Source organism: Balaenoptera physalus (genome assembly GCF_965194825.1).
Source record: "Balaenoptera physalus genome assembly, chromosome: 14".
In the NCBI taxonomy this organism is placed as follows: domain Eukaryota; kingdom Metazoa; phylum Chordata; class Mammalia; order Artiodactyla; family Balaenopteridae; genus Balaenoptera; species Balaenoptera physalus.
Genome location: NC_138893.1, coordinates 88,630,806 through 88,651,193, shown reverse-complemented (window position 1 = coordinate 88,651,193; position 20,388 = coordinate 88,630,806). Strand labels below are relative to the sequence as shown.

The 20,388-nt window shown below is 36.9% G+C and overlaps 1 protein-coding gene and 1 pseudogene across 5 annotated transcripts in view; one reads left to right on the top strand and one right to left on the bottom strand.

Moving 5' to 3' along the window:
- Positions 1-20,388, top strand: part of LOC309642895 (large ribosomal subunit protein eL21 pseudogene) — a 528,492-nt pseudogene that overhangs the window by 151,271 nt on the left and 356,833 nt on the right. The window lies entirely within an intron of this gene.
- The window catches only part of CTNNA3 (catenin alpha 3), a 1,725,675-nt gene that overhangs the window by 1,581,985 nt on the left and 123,302 nt on the right, over positions 1-20,388 (bottom strand). For all 4 annotated transcript variants that reach the window (XM_082424660.1, XM_082424659.1, XM_082424661.1 and 1 more), the window contains one exon: positions 19,364-19,556. In XM_082424660.1, coding sequence (XP_082280786.1) covers positions 19,364-19,556 — 193 coding nt within the window. The remainder of the gene's footprint in view (positions 1-19,363; positions 19,557-20,388) is intronic.

Here is a 20,388-nt window from a genome sequence, read left to right as displayed (position 1 = left end):
TATAGCATCAAGAAATACAGTCCAAACTCTGCCAACCAGCTGGGTGACCCTAGGCAAGTCATTTTTTCTTTCTAGGCTTAAGTTTCTTCAACTGTATAATAGCGATAACAGTATTAGCTACTTAACATGGTTATAGTCAGGATTAATATTGGTGTCCACTGTTGTGATCAACACTTTTTATGTGCTATCTCACCAGGACGCATAAATACTAATATTATTATAGTTGCTTTTGTTATCATTAATACTAGATAGGCACTATGGTGATGTAACTTCTCTATCTTCTATATATTAATGCCAGATAAATCTCCCTAAAGCACAGATATAGTCCTGTCACTGTCTGACTCAAAATTTCCTTTGATGCCTCCGTGTCCTTACTTTGCTTCAAGGATCTCCAAAATCTATCCCAAATCTATCATCACAAGTTGATTTCCCACTTTGCTTTCCATGCATCCTATGCAATCAATGATCAGGCTTTAAGGAGTTCCAACATTGGATGACCATTTTAAAAAGGCTGAACCAAAAAGGAAACTGAGAGGAAGTAGCTAAAGAGTTAAAGAGGGAAAATCAGGACTGTGTGGTACTCCATTATTCAAGGAAACAGGGTGCTTAAGAAAGAAGTAAATAATCAGCTGTGTCAAATGTGCTGAGAATTCAAGTCTGATGATGCTAGAGGTATAAAAGTTTGTAAAAGACTCGTGAAAAAAAGATGATGAGTTCAATTTATACATGAAAAGCATAAGGTAACACAAAAAAAGACAAAAAGTAAATGGTTAGAGCAGTGGTGTTGACCACAGTATGTACCACTTCTCACTGGAGAAAAAGTGAATAGAGTTTCAACAAGTGTGTTGAGAATCACACATTCCCAAGAATGACCACTATTTGCAGGAGTGAGTTGAGCATGATTTTCAATGTGTTAACATAGAAAAATGATTGAAAAGCACTCAGAGTTTGGCGGTGGAGTTTTATATGATAACTGGAAGTTGTCACCAAAGCAGTTATAATTAAAGTCATGAGAATGAAAATGCTCCCCCCCCAAAAAAAGGAGAGAAGAGAGGACAGAGAAGACCAAGACTAAGACTTAAGAAAAATCATAGGAGACAAGAGGAAGAAGTCCACAAGGAAAAAGAAGGGGATTGTGGAGAAGTATTAGGACAATTTAGTGCATAACGTCTTAAAAGAGAAAAGGATAAAATTTCGAGGTGAAAAAATAAATGCCAAATGCAGCAGATGAGTTGAAGAGAATTAAAACTGTGCAAATTAGAGGGGCAGAGTCAAGATGGCGGTGTAGGAAGATGCAGAGTTCACATCTCCCCACAACTAGGGCACCTGCCAGTGCTGGTGGGGGACCTCGACACCCAAGGAGACAGGAGGAACCCGTAAGTGAACTGGTAGGACATGAGGGGACTGAGAGGGGAGGAGAAGTGGAGGCCGGACAGGACCGGTGCCCCGAGGGGTGGCTGAGAGGGGGGAGGGGTTCCCATGCCTGGAAGGACCCTCGGGGGCTCGGATCAGGGGAGTGCGCCCAGCGTTTCCCCTGCCCAATCAGTCAGGTAAGTCTGCCTGGCTCTCGGGTGAGGTCCTATGCCCTCAGAGGCCCCCTCTGGGCCACGCTGGTCCTGGGGGAATAGGAGGGAGGCCAGGGGAGAACAGGAGAGGCAGGCAGGAGGGGCCCTCCAGGACCGGAGGAGTGGGAGAGGAGCGGAGGTTGTTGGCCCTGCCCACTCAGGCCCGGGAAGCCTGCTGGGCTCCCACACCATGTCCCCCCCCACTCCTAGGCCGCATTGGTCCTGGGGGCATAGGAGGAGGCCAGGGGGAGAACAGGAGAGGCAGGCGAGAGGGGCTCTCCAGGACCAGAGGAGCTGGAGAGGAGCAGAGGGCATTGGTCCCACCCACTAGAGCACGGGAAACCTGCTGAGCTCCCAGGCTGGGTCGCCTGCCCTCCAAAGACCCCTCCAGGCCACATGGGTCCTGGAGGCACAGGAGGGAGGCCGGGGGAGAACAGCAGAGGCAGGTGGGAGGGGTCCTCCAGGACCAGAGGAGCGGAGAGCATTTGCCCCACCCACTCGGGCCCAGGAAGCCTGCTGGGGTGGGGTCCCCCACAGGTCCCAGGTGGGGTCCCCCACCCCCTGAGACCAAAGTTCCTGTGGTGGGAGCTCCAAGTCCAAACCACTGGACTAACAGAGAACCTCAGACCCCAGGGAATATTCACTGGAGTGCGGTCTCCCAGAGGTCCTCATCTCGGCACCAAGACCCACCTCTACCCAACAGCCTACAAACACCAGTGCTGGAGGCCTCAGGCCAAACAACCAGTAAGACAGGAACACAATCCCACCCAACAACAAGAACAAAAAATGAGATTGCAAAAAAATACGTCACAGATGAAGGAGCAAGGTAAAAACGTGCAAGACCAAATAGATGAAAATGAAATAGGCAATCTATCTGAAAAAGAATTCAGAGTAATGATAGTAAAGATGAACCAGAATCTCGGAAATAGAATGGAGGCACAGATTGAGAAAATACAAGAAATGTTTAACAAAGATCTAGAAGAACTAAAGAACAAACAGAGAGGAACAACACAATAACTGAAATGAAAAATACACTAGAAGTAATCAATAACAGAATAATTGAGGCAGAAGAACGAATAAGTGAGCTGGAAGACAAAATGGTGGAAATAACTGCCGAGGAGCAGAATAAAGAAAAAGAATGAAAAGAATTGAAGACAATCTCAGACACCTCTGAGACAACACTAAACTCACCAACATTCGAATTATAGGGGTCCCAGAGGAAGAAAAGAAAAAGAAAGGGTCTGAGAAATATTTGAAGAGATTATAGTGGAAAACTTCCCTAACATGGGAAAGGAAATAGTCACCCAAGTCCAGGAAGCGCAGAGAGTCCCATACAGGATTAACCCTAGGAGAAACACAGCAAGAACATATTAATCAAACTAACAAAAATTAAATTCAAAGAAAAAATATTAAAAACAGCAAAAGAAAAACAAAAAGCAACATACAAAGGAATCCCCATAAGGTTATCAGCTGATTTTTCAGCAGAAACTCTGCAGGCCAGAAGGGAGTGGCAGGATATACTTAAAGTGATGAAAGAGAAAAACATAAAACCGAGATTGTTCTACCCAGCAAGGATCTCATTCAGATTCGACACAGAAATCAAAACCTTTTCAGACAAGCAAATGCTAAGAGAATTCAGCACCACCAAAACAGCTTTACAACAAATGCTAAAGAAACTTCTCTAGGCAAGAAACACAGGAGAAAAAAAAGACCCCCAAAACAAACCCAAAACAATTAAGAAAATGGTAATAAGAACATACATATCAATAATAACCTTGCATGTAAATGGGTTAAATGACCCAACCAAAAGACACAGATTGGCTGAATGGATACAAAAACAAGACCCATATATATGCTGTCTATAAGAGACCCACTTCAGACCTAGGGACACATATAGACTGAAAGTGAAGGGACGGAAAAAGATATTCCATGCAAATGGAAATCAAAAGAAATAGCTGGAGTAGCAATACTCATATCAGATAAAATAGACTTTAAAATAAAGACTGTTACAAGAGACAAGGAAGGACACTGCATAATGATCAAGGGGTCAATCCAAGAAGAAGATATAACAATTATAAATGTTTATGTACCCAACGTAGGAGCACCTCAATACATAAGGCAAATGCTAACAACCATGAAAGGGGAATCGACAGTAACACAATAATAGTAGGGGACTTTAACACCCCACTTACACCAATGGGCAGATCATCCAAACAGAAAATAAATAAGGAAACACAAGCTTTAAATGACACAATAGACCAGATAGATTTAATTTATATTTATAGAAGATTCCACCCAAAAGGGGCAGAATACACTTTCTTCTCAAGTGCACATGGAACATTCTCCAGGATAGATCACATCTTGGGTCACAGATCAAGCCTCAGAAAACTTAAGAAAATTGAAATCATATCAAGCATCATTTCTGACAACAACGCTATGAGATTGGAAATCAATTACAGGAAGAAGACAGTAAAAAACACAAATATACGGAGGCTAAACAGTGCACTACTAAATAACCAAGTGATCACTGAAGAAATCAAAGAAAAAATTTTTAAATACATAGAAACAAATGACAACAAAAACACAATGATGCAAAACTTACAGGACATGGCAAAAGCAATTCTAAGAGGGAAGTTTATAGCAATTCGATCTCACCTCAAGAAACAAGAAAAACCTCAAATAAACAATCTAACCCTATACCTAAAGCAACTACAGAAAGAGGAACAAAGAAAACCCCAAGTCAGTAGAAGGAAAGAAATTGTAAAGATCAGAGCAGTAATACATGAAATAGAAATGAAGAAAACGATAGCAAAGATCAACAAAACTAAAAGCTGGTTCTTTGAGAAGATAAACCAAGTTGATAAACCCTTAGCCAGACTCATCAGAAAAAAAGGGAGAGGACACAAATCAATAAAATTAGAAATGAAAACGGAGAAATCAAAACTGACACTGCAGAAATACAAAGGATTATAAGAGACTATACAAACAACTATATGCCAATAAAATGGACAACCTGGAAGAAATGGACAAATTCTTGGAAAGGTACAATTTTCCAAAACTGAACCAGGAAGAATTAGAAAATATAAACAGACTTATCACAAGTAATGAAATTGAAACTGTAATTAAAAATCTTCCAACAAATAAAAGTCCAGGACCAGATGGCTTCACAGGTGAATTCTATCAAACATGCAGAGAAGAGCAAACACTGATCCTTCTGAAACTCTTCCAAAAAATTGCAGAGGGAGGAACACTCCTAAATTCATTCTACGAAACAACCATCACCCTGATACCAAAACCAGAAAAAGATATCATAAAAAGAAGAAAATTATAGACCAATATCACTGATGAACATAGATGCAAAAATCCTCAACAAAATACTAGCAAACAGAATCCAACAACATATTAAAAGGATCATAACACCATGATCAAGTGGGATTTATCCCAGGGATGCAAGGCTTCATCAATATATGCAAATCAATCAATGTGATAAACCATATTGACAAATTAAGGAATAAAAACCATATGATCATCTCAATAGATGCAGAAAGAGCTTTTGACAAAACTCAACACCGATTTATGATAAAAGATTCTCCAGAAAATGGTCATAGAGGAAAGCTACTTCAACATAATAAAGGCCATATATGACAAACCCACAGCCAACATCATACTCAATAGTGAAAAACTGAAAGCATTTCCACTAGGATCAGGAACAAGACAAGGATGTCCACTCTCACCACCCTTATAAAACATTCTTTTGGAAGTCTTAGCAATGGCAATCAGAGAAGAAAAAGAAATAATCGGAATCCAAATTGGAAAAGAGGAAGTAAAACTGTCACTGTTTGCAGATGACATGGTACTATACATAGAAAATCCTAAAGATGCCACCAGAAAACTACTAGAGCTAATCAGTGAATTTGGTAAGGTTGCAGGGCACAAAATTAATGCACAGAAATCTCTGGCATTCCTATACACTAACAATGAAAAATCAGAAAGAGAAATTAAGGAAACAATCCCATTTACCATTGCAACAAAAAGAAAAAAATACCTAGGAATAAACTTACCTAAGGAGGCGAAAGACTTGTACTCAGAAAACCATAAAACCCTGATGAAAGAAATCAAAGATGACATAAACAGATGGAGAAATATAACCTGTTCTTGGATTGGAAGAATCAATACTGTGAAAATGACTCTACTACCCAAAGCAATCTACAGATTCAATGCAATCCCTATCAACCGATGGCATTCTTCACAGAATTAGAACAAAAACTTTTACAATTCGTATGGAAACAAAAGACCCCAAATAGCCAAAGCAATCTTGAGAGAGAATAACAGAGTTGGAGGAATCAGGCTCCCTGACTTCAAACTATACTATGAAGCTACAGTAATCAAGACAGTATGGTACTGGCACAAAAACGGAAATATAGATCAATGGTATAGAATAGAAAGCCCAGAGATAAACCCACGCATATATAGTCACCTAATTTATGACAAAGGAGGCAAGGACATACAGTGGAGAAAAGACAGCCTCTTCAGTAAGTGATGCTGGGAAAACTGGACAGCTACATGTAGAAGAATGAAATTAGAACACTACCTAACACAAAAATACACAAAAATAAACTCAAAATGGATTAAAGACCTAAATATAAGGCCAGACACTATCAAACTCTTAGAGGAAAACATAGGCAGAACACTCTATGACATAAATCACAGCAAGATCCTTTTTGAACCCAGCTCCTAGAGAAATGGAAATAAAGACAAAAATAAACAAATGGGACCTAATGAAACTTAAAAGCTTTTGCACAGCAAAGGAAACCATAAGCAAGATGAAAAGACAACCCTCAGAATGGGAGAAAATATTTGCAAATGAAACAACGGACAAAGGATTAATCTCCAAAATATACAAACAGCTCATGGAGCTCAATATCAAAAACACAAACAACCCAATCCAAAAATAGGCAGAAGACCTAAATAGACATTTCTCCAAAGAAGATACACAGATTGCCAACAAACACATGAAAGGATGCTCAACATCACTAATCATTAGAGAAATGTAAATCAAAACTACAATGAGGTATCATCTCACACCGGTCAGAATGGCCATCATCAAAAAATCTAGAAACAATAAATGCTGGAGAGGGTGTGGAGAAAAGGGTACCCTCTTGCACTGTTGGTGGGAATGTAAATTGATACAGCCACTATGGAGAACAGTATGGAGGTTCCTTAAAAAACTAAAAATAGAACTACCATACGACCCAGCAATCCCACTACTGGGCATATACCCTGAGAAAACCATAATTCAAAAAGAGGCATGTACCAAAATGTTCATTGCAGCTCTATTTACAATAGCCAGGACATGAAAGCAACCTAAGCGTCCATCATCGGATGAATGGATAAAGAAGATGTGGCACATATATACAATGGAATATTACTCAGCCATAAAAAGAAACGAAACTGAGTTATTTGTAGTGATGTGGATGGACCTAGAGTCTGTCATACAGAGTGAAGTAAGTCAGAAAGAGAAAAACAAATACCGTATGCTAACACCTATATACGGAATCTAAAAAAAAAAAAGGTACTAATGAACCTAGTGGCAGGGCGGGAATAAAGACGTAGACATAGAGAATGCGCCTGAGGACACAGAGCGGGTGGGGGAAGCTGGGTCGAAGTGAGAGTGGCATCAACATATATACACTACCAAATGTAAAATAGATAACTAGTGGGAAGCAGCCGCATAGCAGAGGGAGATCAGCTCGGTGCTTTGTAAGACCTAGAGGGGTGGGATAGGGAGGGTGGGAGGGAGGCTCAAGAGGGAGAGGATATAGGGATATATGTATGCATATGGCTGATTCACTTTGTTGTACAACAGAAACTAGCACAGTATTGTGAAGCAATTATACTCCAATAAAGATGTATTAAAATAAATAAATTAATTAAAAATTTAAAAAGTAAAAGTAAATAAATAAATAAAATTGTGCAAATTAATCATATTAAACAACTAGGTCAAAGCAGAAAAACAGACAAGGTAAAATAGCATTAGGAGTTAAGAAGAAAGTACTGTAGACTAAAAGGAAATACAATTTTTATTAAATATTTGCCAATCATCAGGCAGGGGTAAGCTAATATGAGTGAAGAAAGAACCAGTAAAAAGGAATATGAATGTACAGCCTAGAGGAAAAAAAAGATAATTGTAGAATAAAAGTCTCTCAAGAGAGGAGAAGGGGTGAGCTAGGATCCACGTAATGATTGGAAAGATTAGTTTTAAAGTGTAAAAAGGAACACCACTTCCTTTGAAACTGAAGAAAGAGATGAGAAGAAAAAGTCAAGGACAGAAATTCTAAGATACTTATTGCTGACCCTGAGAAATTGCTGACAGCTTAATGCAGTCTTTAACACTTGAGTTTGCAACAAAACAATAATGTTCAGACCTGTTTTCCACGAGCATAAACTTTTTCTTTTTTTGGCCGCACAGCATGCAGGATCTTAATTCCCCGACCAGGGATCGAACCCGCGCCCCCTGCAGTGGAAGCACGGAGTCTTAACCACTGGACCGCCAGGGAATTCCCAAGCATAAACTTTAGATTACTTGTCAGCATTACACCTACTCTGTTACCTTTACACACACTTATGAAATAACTACAGCACAGTACCATCCCTCTAGCAAAGTGCCACACTAGCAAAGCTATGGCTAATATATGAATCATGCCTTTGATTTCAGACTCTACTAGCTGAGGTTTCAGACCAAATTTTAGTTTCTAGGACTCATCACTTACAAATTAATGTTAACATGCGTTTAATCTTTGCTCCTGTCTTTGAATTATACATCAAAGTAAATGGTATATGGGTTACAGAATTTCTCTTACTTTCAAAACTGACATGACTGGTATTTCTCAAAATATCAGCCTGTCTGTATGTCATAGGTCCAGCATATCAAGTGATTGAAATTGAGATGGCTACACACACACATTAAGTACTTCCCAACTGCCTACACAGCACTTCAAGATGGGCGACTCTGAAGAGTTTGCTGAGGATATCAAATGCACCATAAGAAAAGCCTGCTGCTGGGATTAACAGATACAAACTACTATACATAAGACAGATAAGCAACAAAGATTTACTGTATAGCACAGAGAATTATATTCAATATCTTATAATAACCTATAATGGAATATAATCTGAAAATATATATATAACTGAATCACTTTTGCTGTATACCTGAAACCAACACAATATTGTAAATCAACTATACTTCAATTAAAAAAAAAGAAAAGCCTGCTGCAGATTTTTCAAGTGAATGCTAAGGGATGCCATGTTGAGTGTTTTCCAGCAATTAGTAGTTTACAAGCAATGTAGCTAATTAGCTCATCAGTCTTCAATGGAAGTGTTTCCACAAACATTCTGCCAGCTACAAGACACCATGCATGCATGTTAAAATGTGTTTGAACAAGAGTTCATCATCCTCTTTCTAATGAAGAATGAACTGCAATTCCTAAAGCACACTGTACTTGGTGGAAAAGATTATAGTATTTGTGACTTTATGCTTTTCTAAGAACACTCTTATAATAACAGTTAAATACACACAACATCAACATAGCAATAGATGGAAATAACAAGGCAGCAGCTGTTGCCTTTGAAACCATATATAGGCTGTGAGTAAGTGGTGGTAAACACCAAACATTTTATCTAAGTCCTAACTGCAACGTTGTTGAGCAGAGTGGTTGGAGCTAACCTGTTACTTAGGGATGGTTAACTAAAAATGAACTGCTATTTTCTTTTATTAAAAAATGTTCCATAGGGAATTCCCTGGTGGTCCAGTGGTTAGGACTCCAAGCTCTCACTGCCAGGGTTCAATCCCTGGTCAGGGAACTAAGATCCCCCAAGTCATGTGGCACAGCCAATCAATTAATCAATCAATAAAAGGACTAAAATTTAAAAACAAGAGAGAAAGAGAAAGCAAAAACCAACCAAAAAAAAAAAAAAAATGTTCCATAGATCTGAGTTTCAAAAGATAAGATCTTTCAACTCAGGTCACCCGAAATGGACACCAGTAAATTTCTTAAATCTCTACTTTCCCTAGGAAACAACTTATTTCCCTCTACCAAAAAAAAAAAAAAAAAAAAAAATGCATTGAATAATCAGGAAGGCAATAGGTAACATTTTAAAGGTTCATTATTGTAAATTCTATAATGGCATTTGTTGTTTGAGTACTCAAGTATCCTGATAGGAAGACTAATTACACTTTCAAGATACCATTTTCCAGGAATAACACTCTCTAGAAGTAACTGTTTTCTCTGACTAATATGAATGATAGTAAGTCTTCATTCCTAATTCCTGCTGGGAAAAAAAAATGCAAACCTAGGGTCTTGCAAATCATGAAGGTAAAGAACTATGGAAATGTAGAAAGAGGGATAACTTTTTTAAATACCCTGAATACGTATATTATGCACAAGAGGAATGTGTACATTTTGCTTGTTTACTTCTCACTGGGAAGGGAGATAGTCCCCTAGCTACAAGCCACATCATCTACCCTGCTAGAAATACTCATGAGCCATGCAAAGTGGGGCAAGTTGTCAGCTGCTGCTGGCCTAAGCTTTACAAACATGCCATTAGTTGGGAGGCTCCTACATTAATAGACTAGATAGCATAGCATTTCTTTTAGTATAAAATACCTAGCCCCATATTTGAGAAGAAGAGCTATATTAATTAGAGGGCTCCTGATGGATTAAAAAGCTCCTCATTTATTGGCTCATGGTGGCCTTGGTGGAGGCCCACAATTAAAAATAGATGGGGAAATATTTTAGCAGTGGCAGGATTCCAACAAATTTGCAAGTCCTCTCCCATCTGACATACATAAATACGAAGGCCACAGTACGTGTTTCCAACTGCTGGCTCTGGTAGGCATAAACTGCCAAGACTACTGATGTTAGACTACACGTTCCAGCTCCAGAAAATTTAAAACAAAGTATCAATATATGGGGATTTGATAGGTGCTGTGCTCCACCTGTGTAGGCACCTTGGTTTGTATGGCAGTGTACAAAAGAGTTGAATTGTAACCTTTCTCTGAACACTCTTGAAATCTCAAATTAATTATCCCTTTATACATTAAGGAACCCATACTTTTATATCTAAAAATGTGTAATTTTTACTAAGAATCTAAAAATGTGTAATTATTAAGATAAAGCAGTTAATGTTTACATGAGAAAACTAAATATTATTTTTAAATGTTCTAAGGAAAAAGACTCTGATTTAACTGACAAACCTTTAAGACTTTTGCTAAACCCAGATGATTAGTTATCTTTTTTTCCAAACAGCAAAACTAATAATAGCTTTGTTTATTATTTATCTCTAGAATTTATTATGAAAGACGGTTCATGATGTTAACAAAACTTCAAAGTGTAGTTATCCCAGCCTCCACAACAGACCATATATCACTATACTTATCTTTCTACATATTAGAAAAAGTAGCATCTTTAGAATTAGAGACCTGAGAACAGCACATATTCCTAAATGTTTATGAACAGAAAGTATGTATAATCTCTGTTAAAACAATTCTTTGTTCTTTGCAATTTTGTGTATTAACAGCAAATGCCATATACTGTGTCACACCACTTTTGTAAAATTTGTCTCTAACATAAACCAAATAAAGTACCATAATCTTACCATTATAAAGATCCCAAAGAAACAGACCATGTGTGTTTGCATGTCTCAAATGTTTCCCTCTTTTTGAAATTACTATCCAAAGTTTCATTTTAGAGGTAATACCTCAAGAAGCGCCAGTCTTAAAAAGACAACTGCATTTCTACACACCCACAACACCAGAAATATAATTGATTTGAGTCCAGAAGCATACCTATATGTACATGGAACATTGGCATTTGACTAAAGTGACATACCAAAACTGTTTTTCAAAATAGTTGCACCAATTTACATTCCCATAAGCAATGTATAAAAGATACTATTGCTTTGAAGTCTTTGTAACACGTTAGACTTTTAAATTTTTGCCAATTGAATTGCATAAAATGGTATCTCATTTGCATGTCCCTGATCATTAATGAGGTTGAACATCTCTTTGTATTTTTGTTGGTACTTATTCTTCTGTAAAAACCTTTGCATGCCCATTTTTCTTTTGTCTTTCTTACTGATTTATGAGAGTTCTTTATGTGTTCTTGTTATTAATCCCTTGTTGTGTTTATGCCAATATCTTTTCTAAGGGTGTCTTTTCATTTTCTTTAAAAATTTTTTTGATGTAAGAAAGTTCTTAGTTTTGGTATAATAAAATGTCAGTCTTTTCTTTATAGTTTTTTGTTTCATGTTTAATAAATCCTGTTGAACATCCAAAGCCTTAAAAATATTCACCCTTATTTTTCACTGAGTTTTTAACTTTTAGATCCTAAATCCACCTGAAGTTGACTTTTTTGTATACGATTATAAGAAACCAAATGGCAGAGAGACTGAACAAGAGAGAAGCCAAAACAATGGCAGCTGAGAGAATGAGATGTTAAGCAAAGAATTTTTCCCTCCTTCAGGAAGTCAGAGAGATAAAATTGGAGTTCTGAGACTGCCTAAGATGAAATGTCCTGTTAAATATCCTATACTTTCAACTGAGACCTCTGAGATGCTACAGCCAAGAGTAAGGGCTAGCTAGAAATAGAATAATCTTTAAAAATTAATTCTAAAATTTTCATCCACAATGCCCAGCATTTGATCAAAAACTATTCAAGACACCAGGAGACAAAATCAGTTACTTTAAAAACCAAAAGGAAAAATAGACAATAGAAACAAACCTACAGGAGAGCCACATATTGGACATGTCAGATATAGGAATTAACTGTAATGGAGATGTTCAAGAAAAGTAATGGCAAGACAAAATTTCAGCAGGGAACTAGAATTTGGAAAGAAATTAAAGAAAACTATTTCTATTTCTATTTTCACAGATATAAAAACTATTTTTAAAAAACAAATGAAAATTAAAGAAATAAAAATGCATAATAACTAAAGTGAAAAATTCACTGGATGGACTTAAAAATAGACTGGAGAAGTCAGGAAAAAAGTATCATGAATCTGAAGGTAGATTTAAAATTAAAATGTTTTAAAGTACCATTTACAATATCATTTAAAAAATGAATTACATGTTTTTGAATCAGAAGACTCATTACTATTAAAATGTCAGTTCAGCACAAATTGATCTATAGATCCAGTTTAATCCCAATCAAAATCCCAGCAGGTTTTTTTGTAAAAATTGAGAAGCTGATTCCAAAATTTTATGGAAATGCAAGGGACCTAGAATAGCCAAATCAAAATAATTTTTATTTCAATACTTACTATGATATACAGTAATCAAGACAATGTGTTATTGCTATAAGGATATGTGAATCAATGGAACAGAAGAGAGTTCCAAAGGAAACTCACACAGATATGGTCAACTGATTTTCAGCAAAGGTGCAAAAGTGATTCAATTAAGAAAGAGTAGGGTTGTGAGTGTTTTTTTCAATAAATGGTACTGGAACCATGATACTTCCATATGCATCTATATGATGTTGGATTAATTTTATTCCCATATGAAAAAAAGTGAATCATGACCTCTAATTCACACCATTCATAAAAATTTGTTTCCAGATGGATTGTAAAGGTAAAACAATAAAGCCTCTAGATGACAATAAAAGAGGATATCTTCTTCACTTCGTAATAGGCAAAATTTTTTACAAAACAGAAAAATCTCTACCCATAAAGGAATAAAATGATTAACTTGAATTTATCAAAATTACTTCTGAATATCAAAAATGCTTAAATTAATGAAAGGGAGAAGATTCTTTAATAGCTACAACTAAAAAAAGACTCATAACAAGAACAAATTAAAACTACAATGGGTTTCCCAAGGCAATAGAAATAAAAGCAAAAATAAACAAATGGAACCTAATCAAACTTATAAGCTTTTGCACAGCAAAGGAAACCATCAACAAAACAAAAAGACAACCTACAGACTGGGAGAAAATATTTGCAAACAGTGCAATCGACAAGGGACTAATTTCCAAAATATACAAACAGCTCACTCAACTCAACAAAAAAACAAACAACCCAATCAAAAAATGGGCAGAAGACCTAAATAGACATTCTCCAAAGAAACATACAGATGGCCAATAGGCACATGAAAAGATGCTCAGCATCGCTAATTATTAAAGAAATGCAAATCAAAACTACAATGAAGTATCACTTCACACAGGTCAGAATGGCCATCATTTAAAAGTCTACAAATAACAGATGCTGGGGTTTCCCTGGTGGCATAGTGGTTAAGAATCCGTCTGCCAATGCAGGAGACAAGGGTTCGAGCCCAGGTCCGGGAAGATGCCACATGCCACGGAGCAACTAAGCCCATGCACCACAACTACTGAGCCTGCACTCTAGAGTCCGTGTGCCACAACTACTGAGCCTGTGTGCTACAACTACTGAAGCCCACGCACCTAGAGCCCATGCTCCACAACAAGAGAAGCCACCGCAATGAGAAGCCTGCACACCACAACGAAGAGTAGCCCCCACTCGCCGCAACTAGAGAAAGCCCGTGTGCAGCAATGAAGACCCAATGCAGCCAAAAATAAAAATAAATAAATAAATTTATTTTTAAAAAATAAATAACAAATGCTGGAGAGGGTGTGGAGAAAAGGGAACCCTCCTACACTGTTGGTGGGAAGGTAAATTGGTGCAGCCACTCTGGAAAACAGTACAGAGATTTCTTAAAAAAACTAAAAATAGAGTTGCCAGGTGATCCAGCAATCTCACTCCTGGGCATACATCTGGAAAAAACTCTAATTCAAAAAGATACATGCACCCCTGGTACTTCTCTGGTGGTCCAGTGGCTAAGACTCAGCTCTCCCAATGTAGGGGGCTTGGGTTCGATCCCTGGTCAGGGAACTAGATCCTGCATGGCACAACTAAAAGATCCCACATGCCGCAATGAAGACCTGGCGCAGCCAAATAAATAAATAAATAAATAAATAAATAAATAAATAAATGTTTTTTAAGAAAAGATACATGCACCCCAATGTTCATAGCAGCACTATTTACAATAGGCAAGACATGAAAACAACCTAACTGTCCATCAACAGGTGAATGAATAAAGAAGAGGTAGTATACATATATACAATGGAATACTGCTCAGCCATAAAAAAAGAATGAAATAATGCCATTTGCAGCAATATAGATGGACCTAGAGATTATCATACTAAGTGAAATGTCAGAAAGAGAAAGACAAATACCATATGATATCACTTATATAGGGAATCTAAAATATGATACAAATGAACTTATTTACAAAACAGAAACAGACTCACAGATATAGAAAACAAACTTATGGTTACCAAAGGGGAAAGAGGGTGGGGGAGGGATAAATTAGGAGTTTGGGATTAGCAGATACAAACTACTATATCTAAAATAGATAAACAACAAGGTCCTACTATATAGCACAGGGAACTATATTCAGTATCCTGTAATAAACCATAATGGAAAAGAATATGAAAAGAATATATATGTATAACTGAATCACTTTGCTGTACACCAGAAACTAACACAACACTTCAAATCAACTATACTTCAATTAAAAAATAAAATAAAGAAAAAAAAACTACAATGGGATACCACCACATACAGTTTAATTAAAACACCGACACTTGTTAACACCAAGTGAGCAAGAATATAGAACCACTGGAATTCTTATACCTTACTGATGAGAGTGTCAATTGGAAAATCCACTCTGGAAAATTGCTTGGTACCGTCTATTAAAGCTGAGTGTATACCTTATGATCCAGCAATTTCTTTCCTAGGTATAAACCCAATAGCAATGTCTACATTCATGCACCAAAAGTAATGCATACATAATAGCGATGTACATTAAAGCCAAAAACTGGAAACAACTCAAATATCCATCAACAGTAGAGTGGATAAGTAATTATGACCTATTCATCAATGAAAACAAATGAACTACTATATGGTAAGACACATTGAGCAAAAGAAGCCAGGCTCAAGAGACTGCATACTGTATGATCCCACTTACACAAAGTTCAAAAAGAGGGAAAAAAAACTAACTTATGTAATAACCAGGATAATGGTACTTGTGAGATGAGGGAGTAGTAAGTGGCACAGAGGGTGCTTCTAGGGTTCTAGTAATGTTCTATTTCTTGATCTAGGTGGAGGTTACATTAGTGTATTCACAATGAAAATGTATTGAGTTGTTCATGATAATATATGCACTTTTTGTATATATGTCATTCTCAATAAACCACTAAAAAACCATACATATTGTATAAGCAATTGTGTGACTTAGAAGCAATGTCTGCTGTAGGGGAGCAGAGGCTACACAAAGGTAGTAAATATGCTATAGGCAAAATATATAATCTAGACATTATGAACAATTCTTAGCTAATTCCTAGGTCACTGTAATGTGAATATGCTAAAACTATTTAAATAAATACCAGATTTAATACTTAACCATTGTATAAGACCATGAGTGACCATATATAATCACTACGTGGACCACGTTTTCTGGATCTTGACAGTTTCACCTTTCCTTTCACCATTCCCCCCCAATACTATCCATACCTATCTTCTACAAGCATATTCTTTAGGTAACCAAAGGCCCATTTTATTTATCACTTTGACTCTCTAAGGCCACTAAAGGCAGTAAAACAGAATAAAAGAGAATCCTATAATAAGGCTATATAAATTACACTATGTTTTTATTAGAAAAAAATCTCTAAATTACTCTCAAAATTCTTCTTCTTGAAAATAAGTCAATATATATATAGATGAAAATATCCTCTACTTCCAATATTTTTCACTTTTTCAAATGCATTAAACTTATCATTTGCTCTTTACTAGTCCTTCACATTATACCACTAGACAAAGCCCTTAAAAAACAAAGAAAAGAAAAAAAAGAATGAAAGCAGGAAAACTTTAAAATATGTTTCTAGTATCATACAGAATTGCTTGGATCAGAACTCATTCTCCTGATACTTCAACTCCACCACTGAGCTAAAATTCCTTCCAAGTCTTAGAGAACAGTGCTCTTACTGTCACCATCTCTGCTATCCATAGGATAAGCATTGGCCATTCCCCAAATTCCAGAACCACTTGCCATTTCACTGCTTTCTTCCTACACTCTAGTGGCAGTAGTTCAATTTGGCAGTTTGTCAAAAAGATTCAGAGTATAAAGCACTTGGTGATCTTTAACCAAATGTATTTGTTGTGTATACAGCATATGCCATATATATGTATTTCACACATTATAACAGAACATAGTGAAGGACACACTGCATAATCCTAGAATCCAAAGACTTCTCTTTGAGAACTTTTCCTTAAAATAATTTACTTTTATTGAGCTAAAAGTGTTGATTACTTTTTTTAAAAAAAGCAAATACCATTTCTTGACAATTATTACAATTATTGTTCCCTTCTAAGAAAGACCAATGGCTTACAAATTTATTGCCATGTGACTTGTGGAAACTATGTTGTCAAATAGATCACATTTTCCGAGAGAAACAGTACCAAATAGGGTTCATATTCCTTTCATATTCCTTCCAAAGACTTAGAAAAGGAACCATGAGAGATAATTTTTCATAAAAGCAAAGATAAATCTATTATAAATTTTTATAATATAAAATGATAAAATGATGCTTAGATTCTTTTTTTATTTAATAAACATTTACCAGGTGTCTGCTATATGTCAGGCATCGCTAATCAAATAGACTTGGTGCTTGCCACCTTGAAGAAATTGAGTCTAGGGACTTCCCTGGCCATCCAGTGGTTAAGACTGCGCTTCCACTGCAGGGGGCATGGGTTCAATCCCTATTCGGGGAACAAAGATCCCACATGCCACGTGGTGTGGTCAAAAAAACTGCAAGAAATTGAGTCTAGATTTATTGAACAAATAATCAATGTCTGGTGTATGGGGTGGCAAGTGCTATGAAAGAGAGATGCCTAGTCTGTCAGGACATAGAAGAAGGGCATCTATATCAGCATCAAGGTGTCAGTAAACACTTCCTGTGAAAGATGACCTGGGCTGAGTTTTGCTATATAAGAATTGGCTGAGTAAAAAGGGCAATCCAGGTGAAGGGAATTGCTGGTAACAGGCACAGAAGCATAAAGCAACACGTACCATTCAAGATGCTATGAGTCCTTACTTGGAAGGAAGTTTGAGAGGGGAACAGAATCAGGAAATGAGAAGGGAGAGAATAGTAGAAGCCAAATCATGGAATGTTGTGGTAGCTAGGTTTAAAAGTTTGAACTTTACCCAGAAAGACAGTCCCCTAATCCTTCAAAGGTTACTAAAATGATTTTAACCAGGGAAGTAAAATGAGTATATTTTCATTTTTGAAAAACATGTTTGGCTTTGGTATAGGACAAGGCTAAGGCAGTAATCCAGAATTCAGAAGGCAACATTAGGAATGGAGACGAGAGAACAGATCTGAGAAACAAAAGGAGATAGAATTTGTTGAACTTGGCGGCTAATTGGAAGAGAGGGTAGAATAAAAATGAAGAGTCTAACTGACTTGGTAACTAAGTGAATGATGGTACCAGAGCAGAGAAGATAGGAGAAAGAGTAGGTCTGAGGTGGTAGGGAGCAAGGAGGAATGATGAATTTATTTCAAATTATCTTAGGCATTATGTTTTCTATATATTGTCCAAAGAATCCCTTTAATATATAAATCATATATAACTATAGCAAAAAACTCCCCTGTATTTGACTTGAACTTTATTGTGGCTAGTATATTCATTTTAATTATTTAATTAGCAAAAATTTCCTGATTTTCTTAAAGTTATGTTTGGGATGGGGAGAGGAAAATATTTGAACACCCCTAGTCTCTTTTACAAAGCTGAACAGGAAAATTTGCTTCCTTATCCTCTCAAAATAGTTCCTAGCAGCAAGCTGATGTATAAAATCATTCCATTAACTAAAGAATATTGTGCAGTTCTTTATAAAATAGCCTGCAAATGAGACATTCATTATAATAAAACTGTTCAAGATATCAAAAGGTGAAATATACACTTATATTATGTAATATTTTTGTGTGTGTGTGTTTTTTTTTTTTTTTGGAGTGTAGTTGATTTACAATGTTGTGTTAGTTTCAGGTGAACAGCAAAGTGATTCAGTTATACATATGCATATATTCATTCTTTTTTAGATTCCTTTCTTATATAGGTTATCACAGAATATTGAGTAAAGTTCCCTATGCTATATAGCAGGTCTTTGTTGGTTATCTATCTTATACATAGTAGTGTGTGTATGTTCATCCCAAGCTCCTGATTTATCCCTCCCCACTGTGTTTCCCCTCATTATTTAATGCTAACATAGCAGCAACATGAGTTATACATAGTTTATGCAAAACAATTTTTATGTTTAGGAAATCTAAACCTCCAGAATAATGAAAAATAAAAAATGTACCTCTGAGGTGGCCAGGTCTGAAACTTCCATCTCTAACTGTTTACAAGGAACTTCATAATTTGTTTATGTATGGGAAAATATGTCTTCAGCTTCATTAGTCACTTCTCATTTTATGACAAAAATTGTACATTTCTCTTTGTTTATTATGGATAAACTATGGCATGAGGGGAACTGAACAACTAAAGGAAGGACCAGGAGGGGGGTCTGAGTCTTGGAGCTGCCTAATGAGCCACTCTGCCTCCAACAGCTAGCTCCTCAGAGCTCTACAAAAGACTAACTAAACTCAAGTCAACTAAAACACAACACTCAAATCTAATTCGGTAACTAACATCAGGAGCAGTTTGCTCCTGAGCAGGACCAGAGTACTCACTTTCTTTGCGAACTTCCTCAAGGGCCCCAATAAGCTCTTCCTTTAAAACTGTGGCTTCTTGAGCAATCTTCTCTCCCTTGTCTAATAAATTCCAAGTCGCTTCCTCCACAGAAGCTAGAAGGACTCTGGCTCTTTTTGAACGTCCTTTTTTCCTGTTGGAAGGATTCTGGGGACAATTTACAAGTGTAGTAACCTAAAATTGGAAAAATACAAGTCACTCATTAGACAAATTGTGAGAGGAACACAGCCCTGGGATATCATAGCCCAGAACAAAAGGAAGTATTTCTTAGTAACATGATTCACTCGCAACACTACTGGTACATTCCCAAAAGTCAGGTCAAGGCACCAAGAGCAGTATTACCAGCTACCACAGAGTTCCTAACTAAAGACAGGAAGGAAGGGAGGGATGGGGGGAGTGAGGAGGGGAGGGAGGAAGGAGGGATAGAAATTGAATCTCATCAAGTTTTACTATTGGACCAATGCAAAATACACAATACTCAATATACACATATATATTATTTGATATATATATAGCAAATGATTATTTATATCACTTTGTAGCCAGCAATCTATATTAAAAGGGAGGCAAAAGTAATTATAATTAAGTCAATAAGTATTAATATATGTAGGTTAAGAATAGAGATTACTAATGTTGGGGCAGGGGGTGCAGAACCACTCTGAAACATGTAGAACAGTGGTTACTTCAGAAGGACAAAACCCAAATCCTTACTATGATCTACATTCTGGCCCTCTATAAACTCTTTTACCTGTCTCCCACACTCCCCCCAACTCAGTTGGCCTCTCAAGCAATCAGGTCCTCCTCTAAGTGCCCTATCAAGAGGCCTTCCCTGACCACCCCAATCCCCACCCTCTCCCACTCTGTCCCCTCACTACACGTTATAATTCTTCAGAACATTTATAGAGCCTGATATTTTTTATTTGTTCATATATGTTTATTGCATCCTTCTAATACTAAAATGTAAACTCCATGAAAACAGGAAATGTGGTTTGTTCTCCCTCACTCA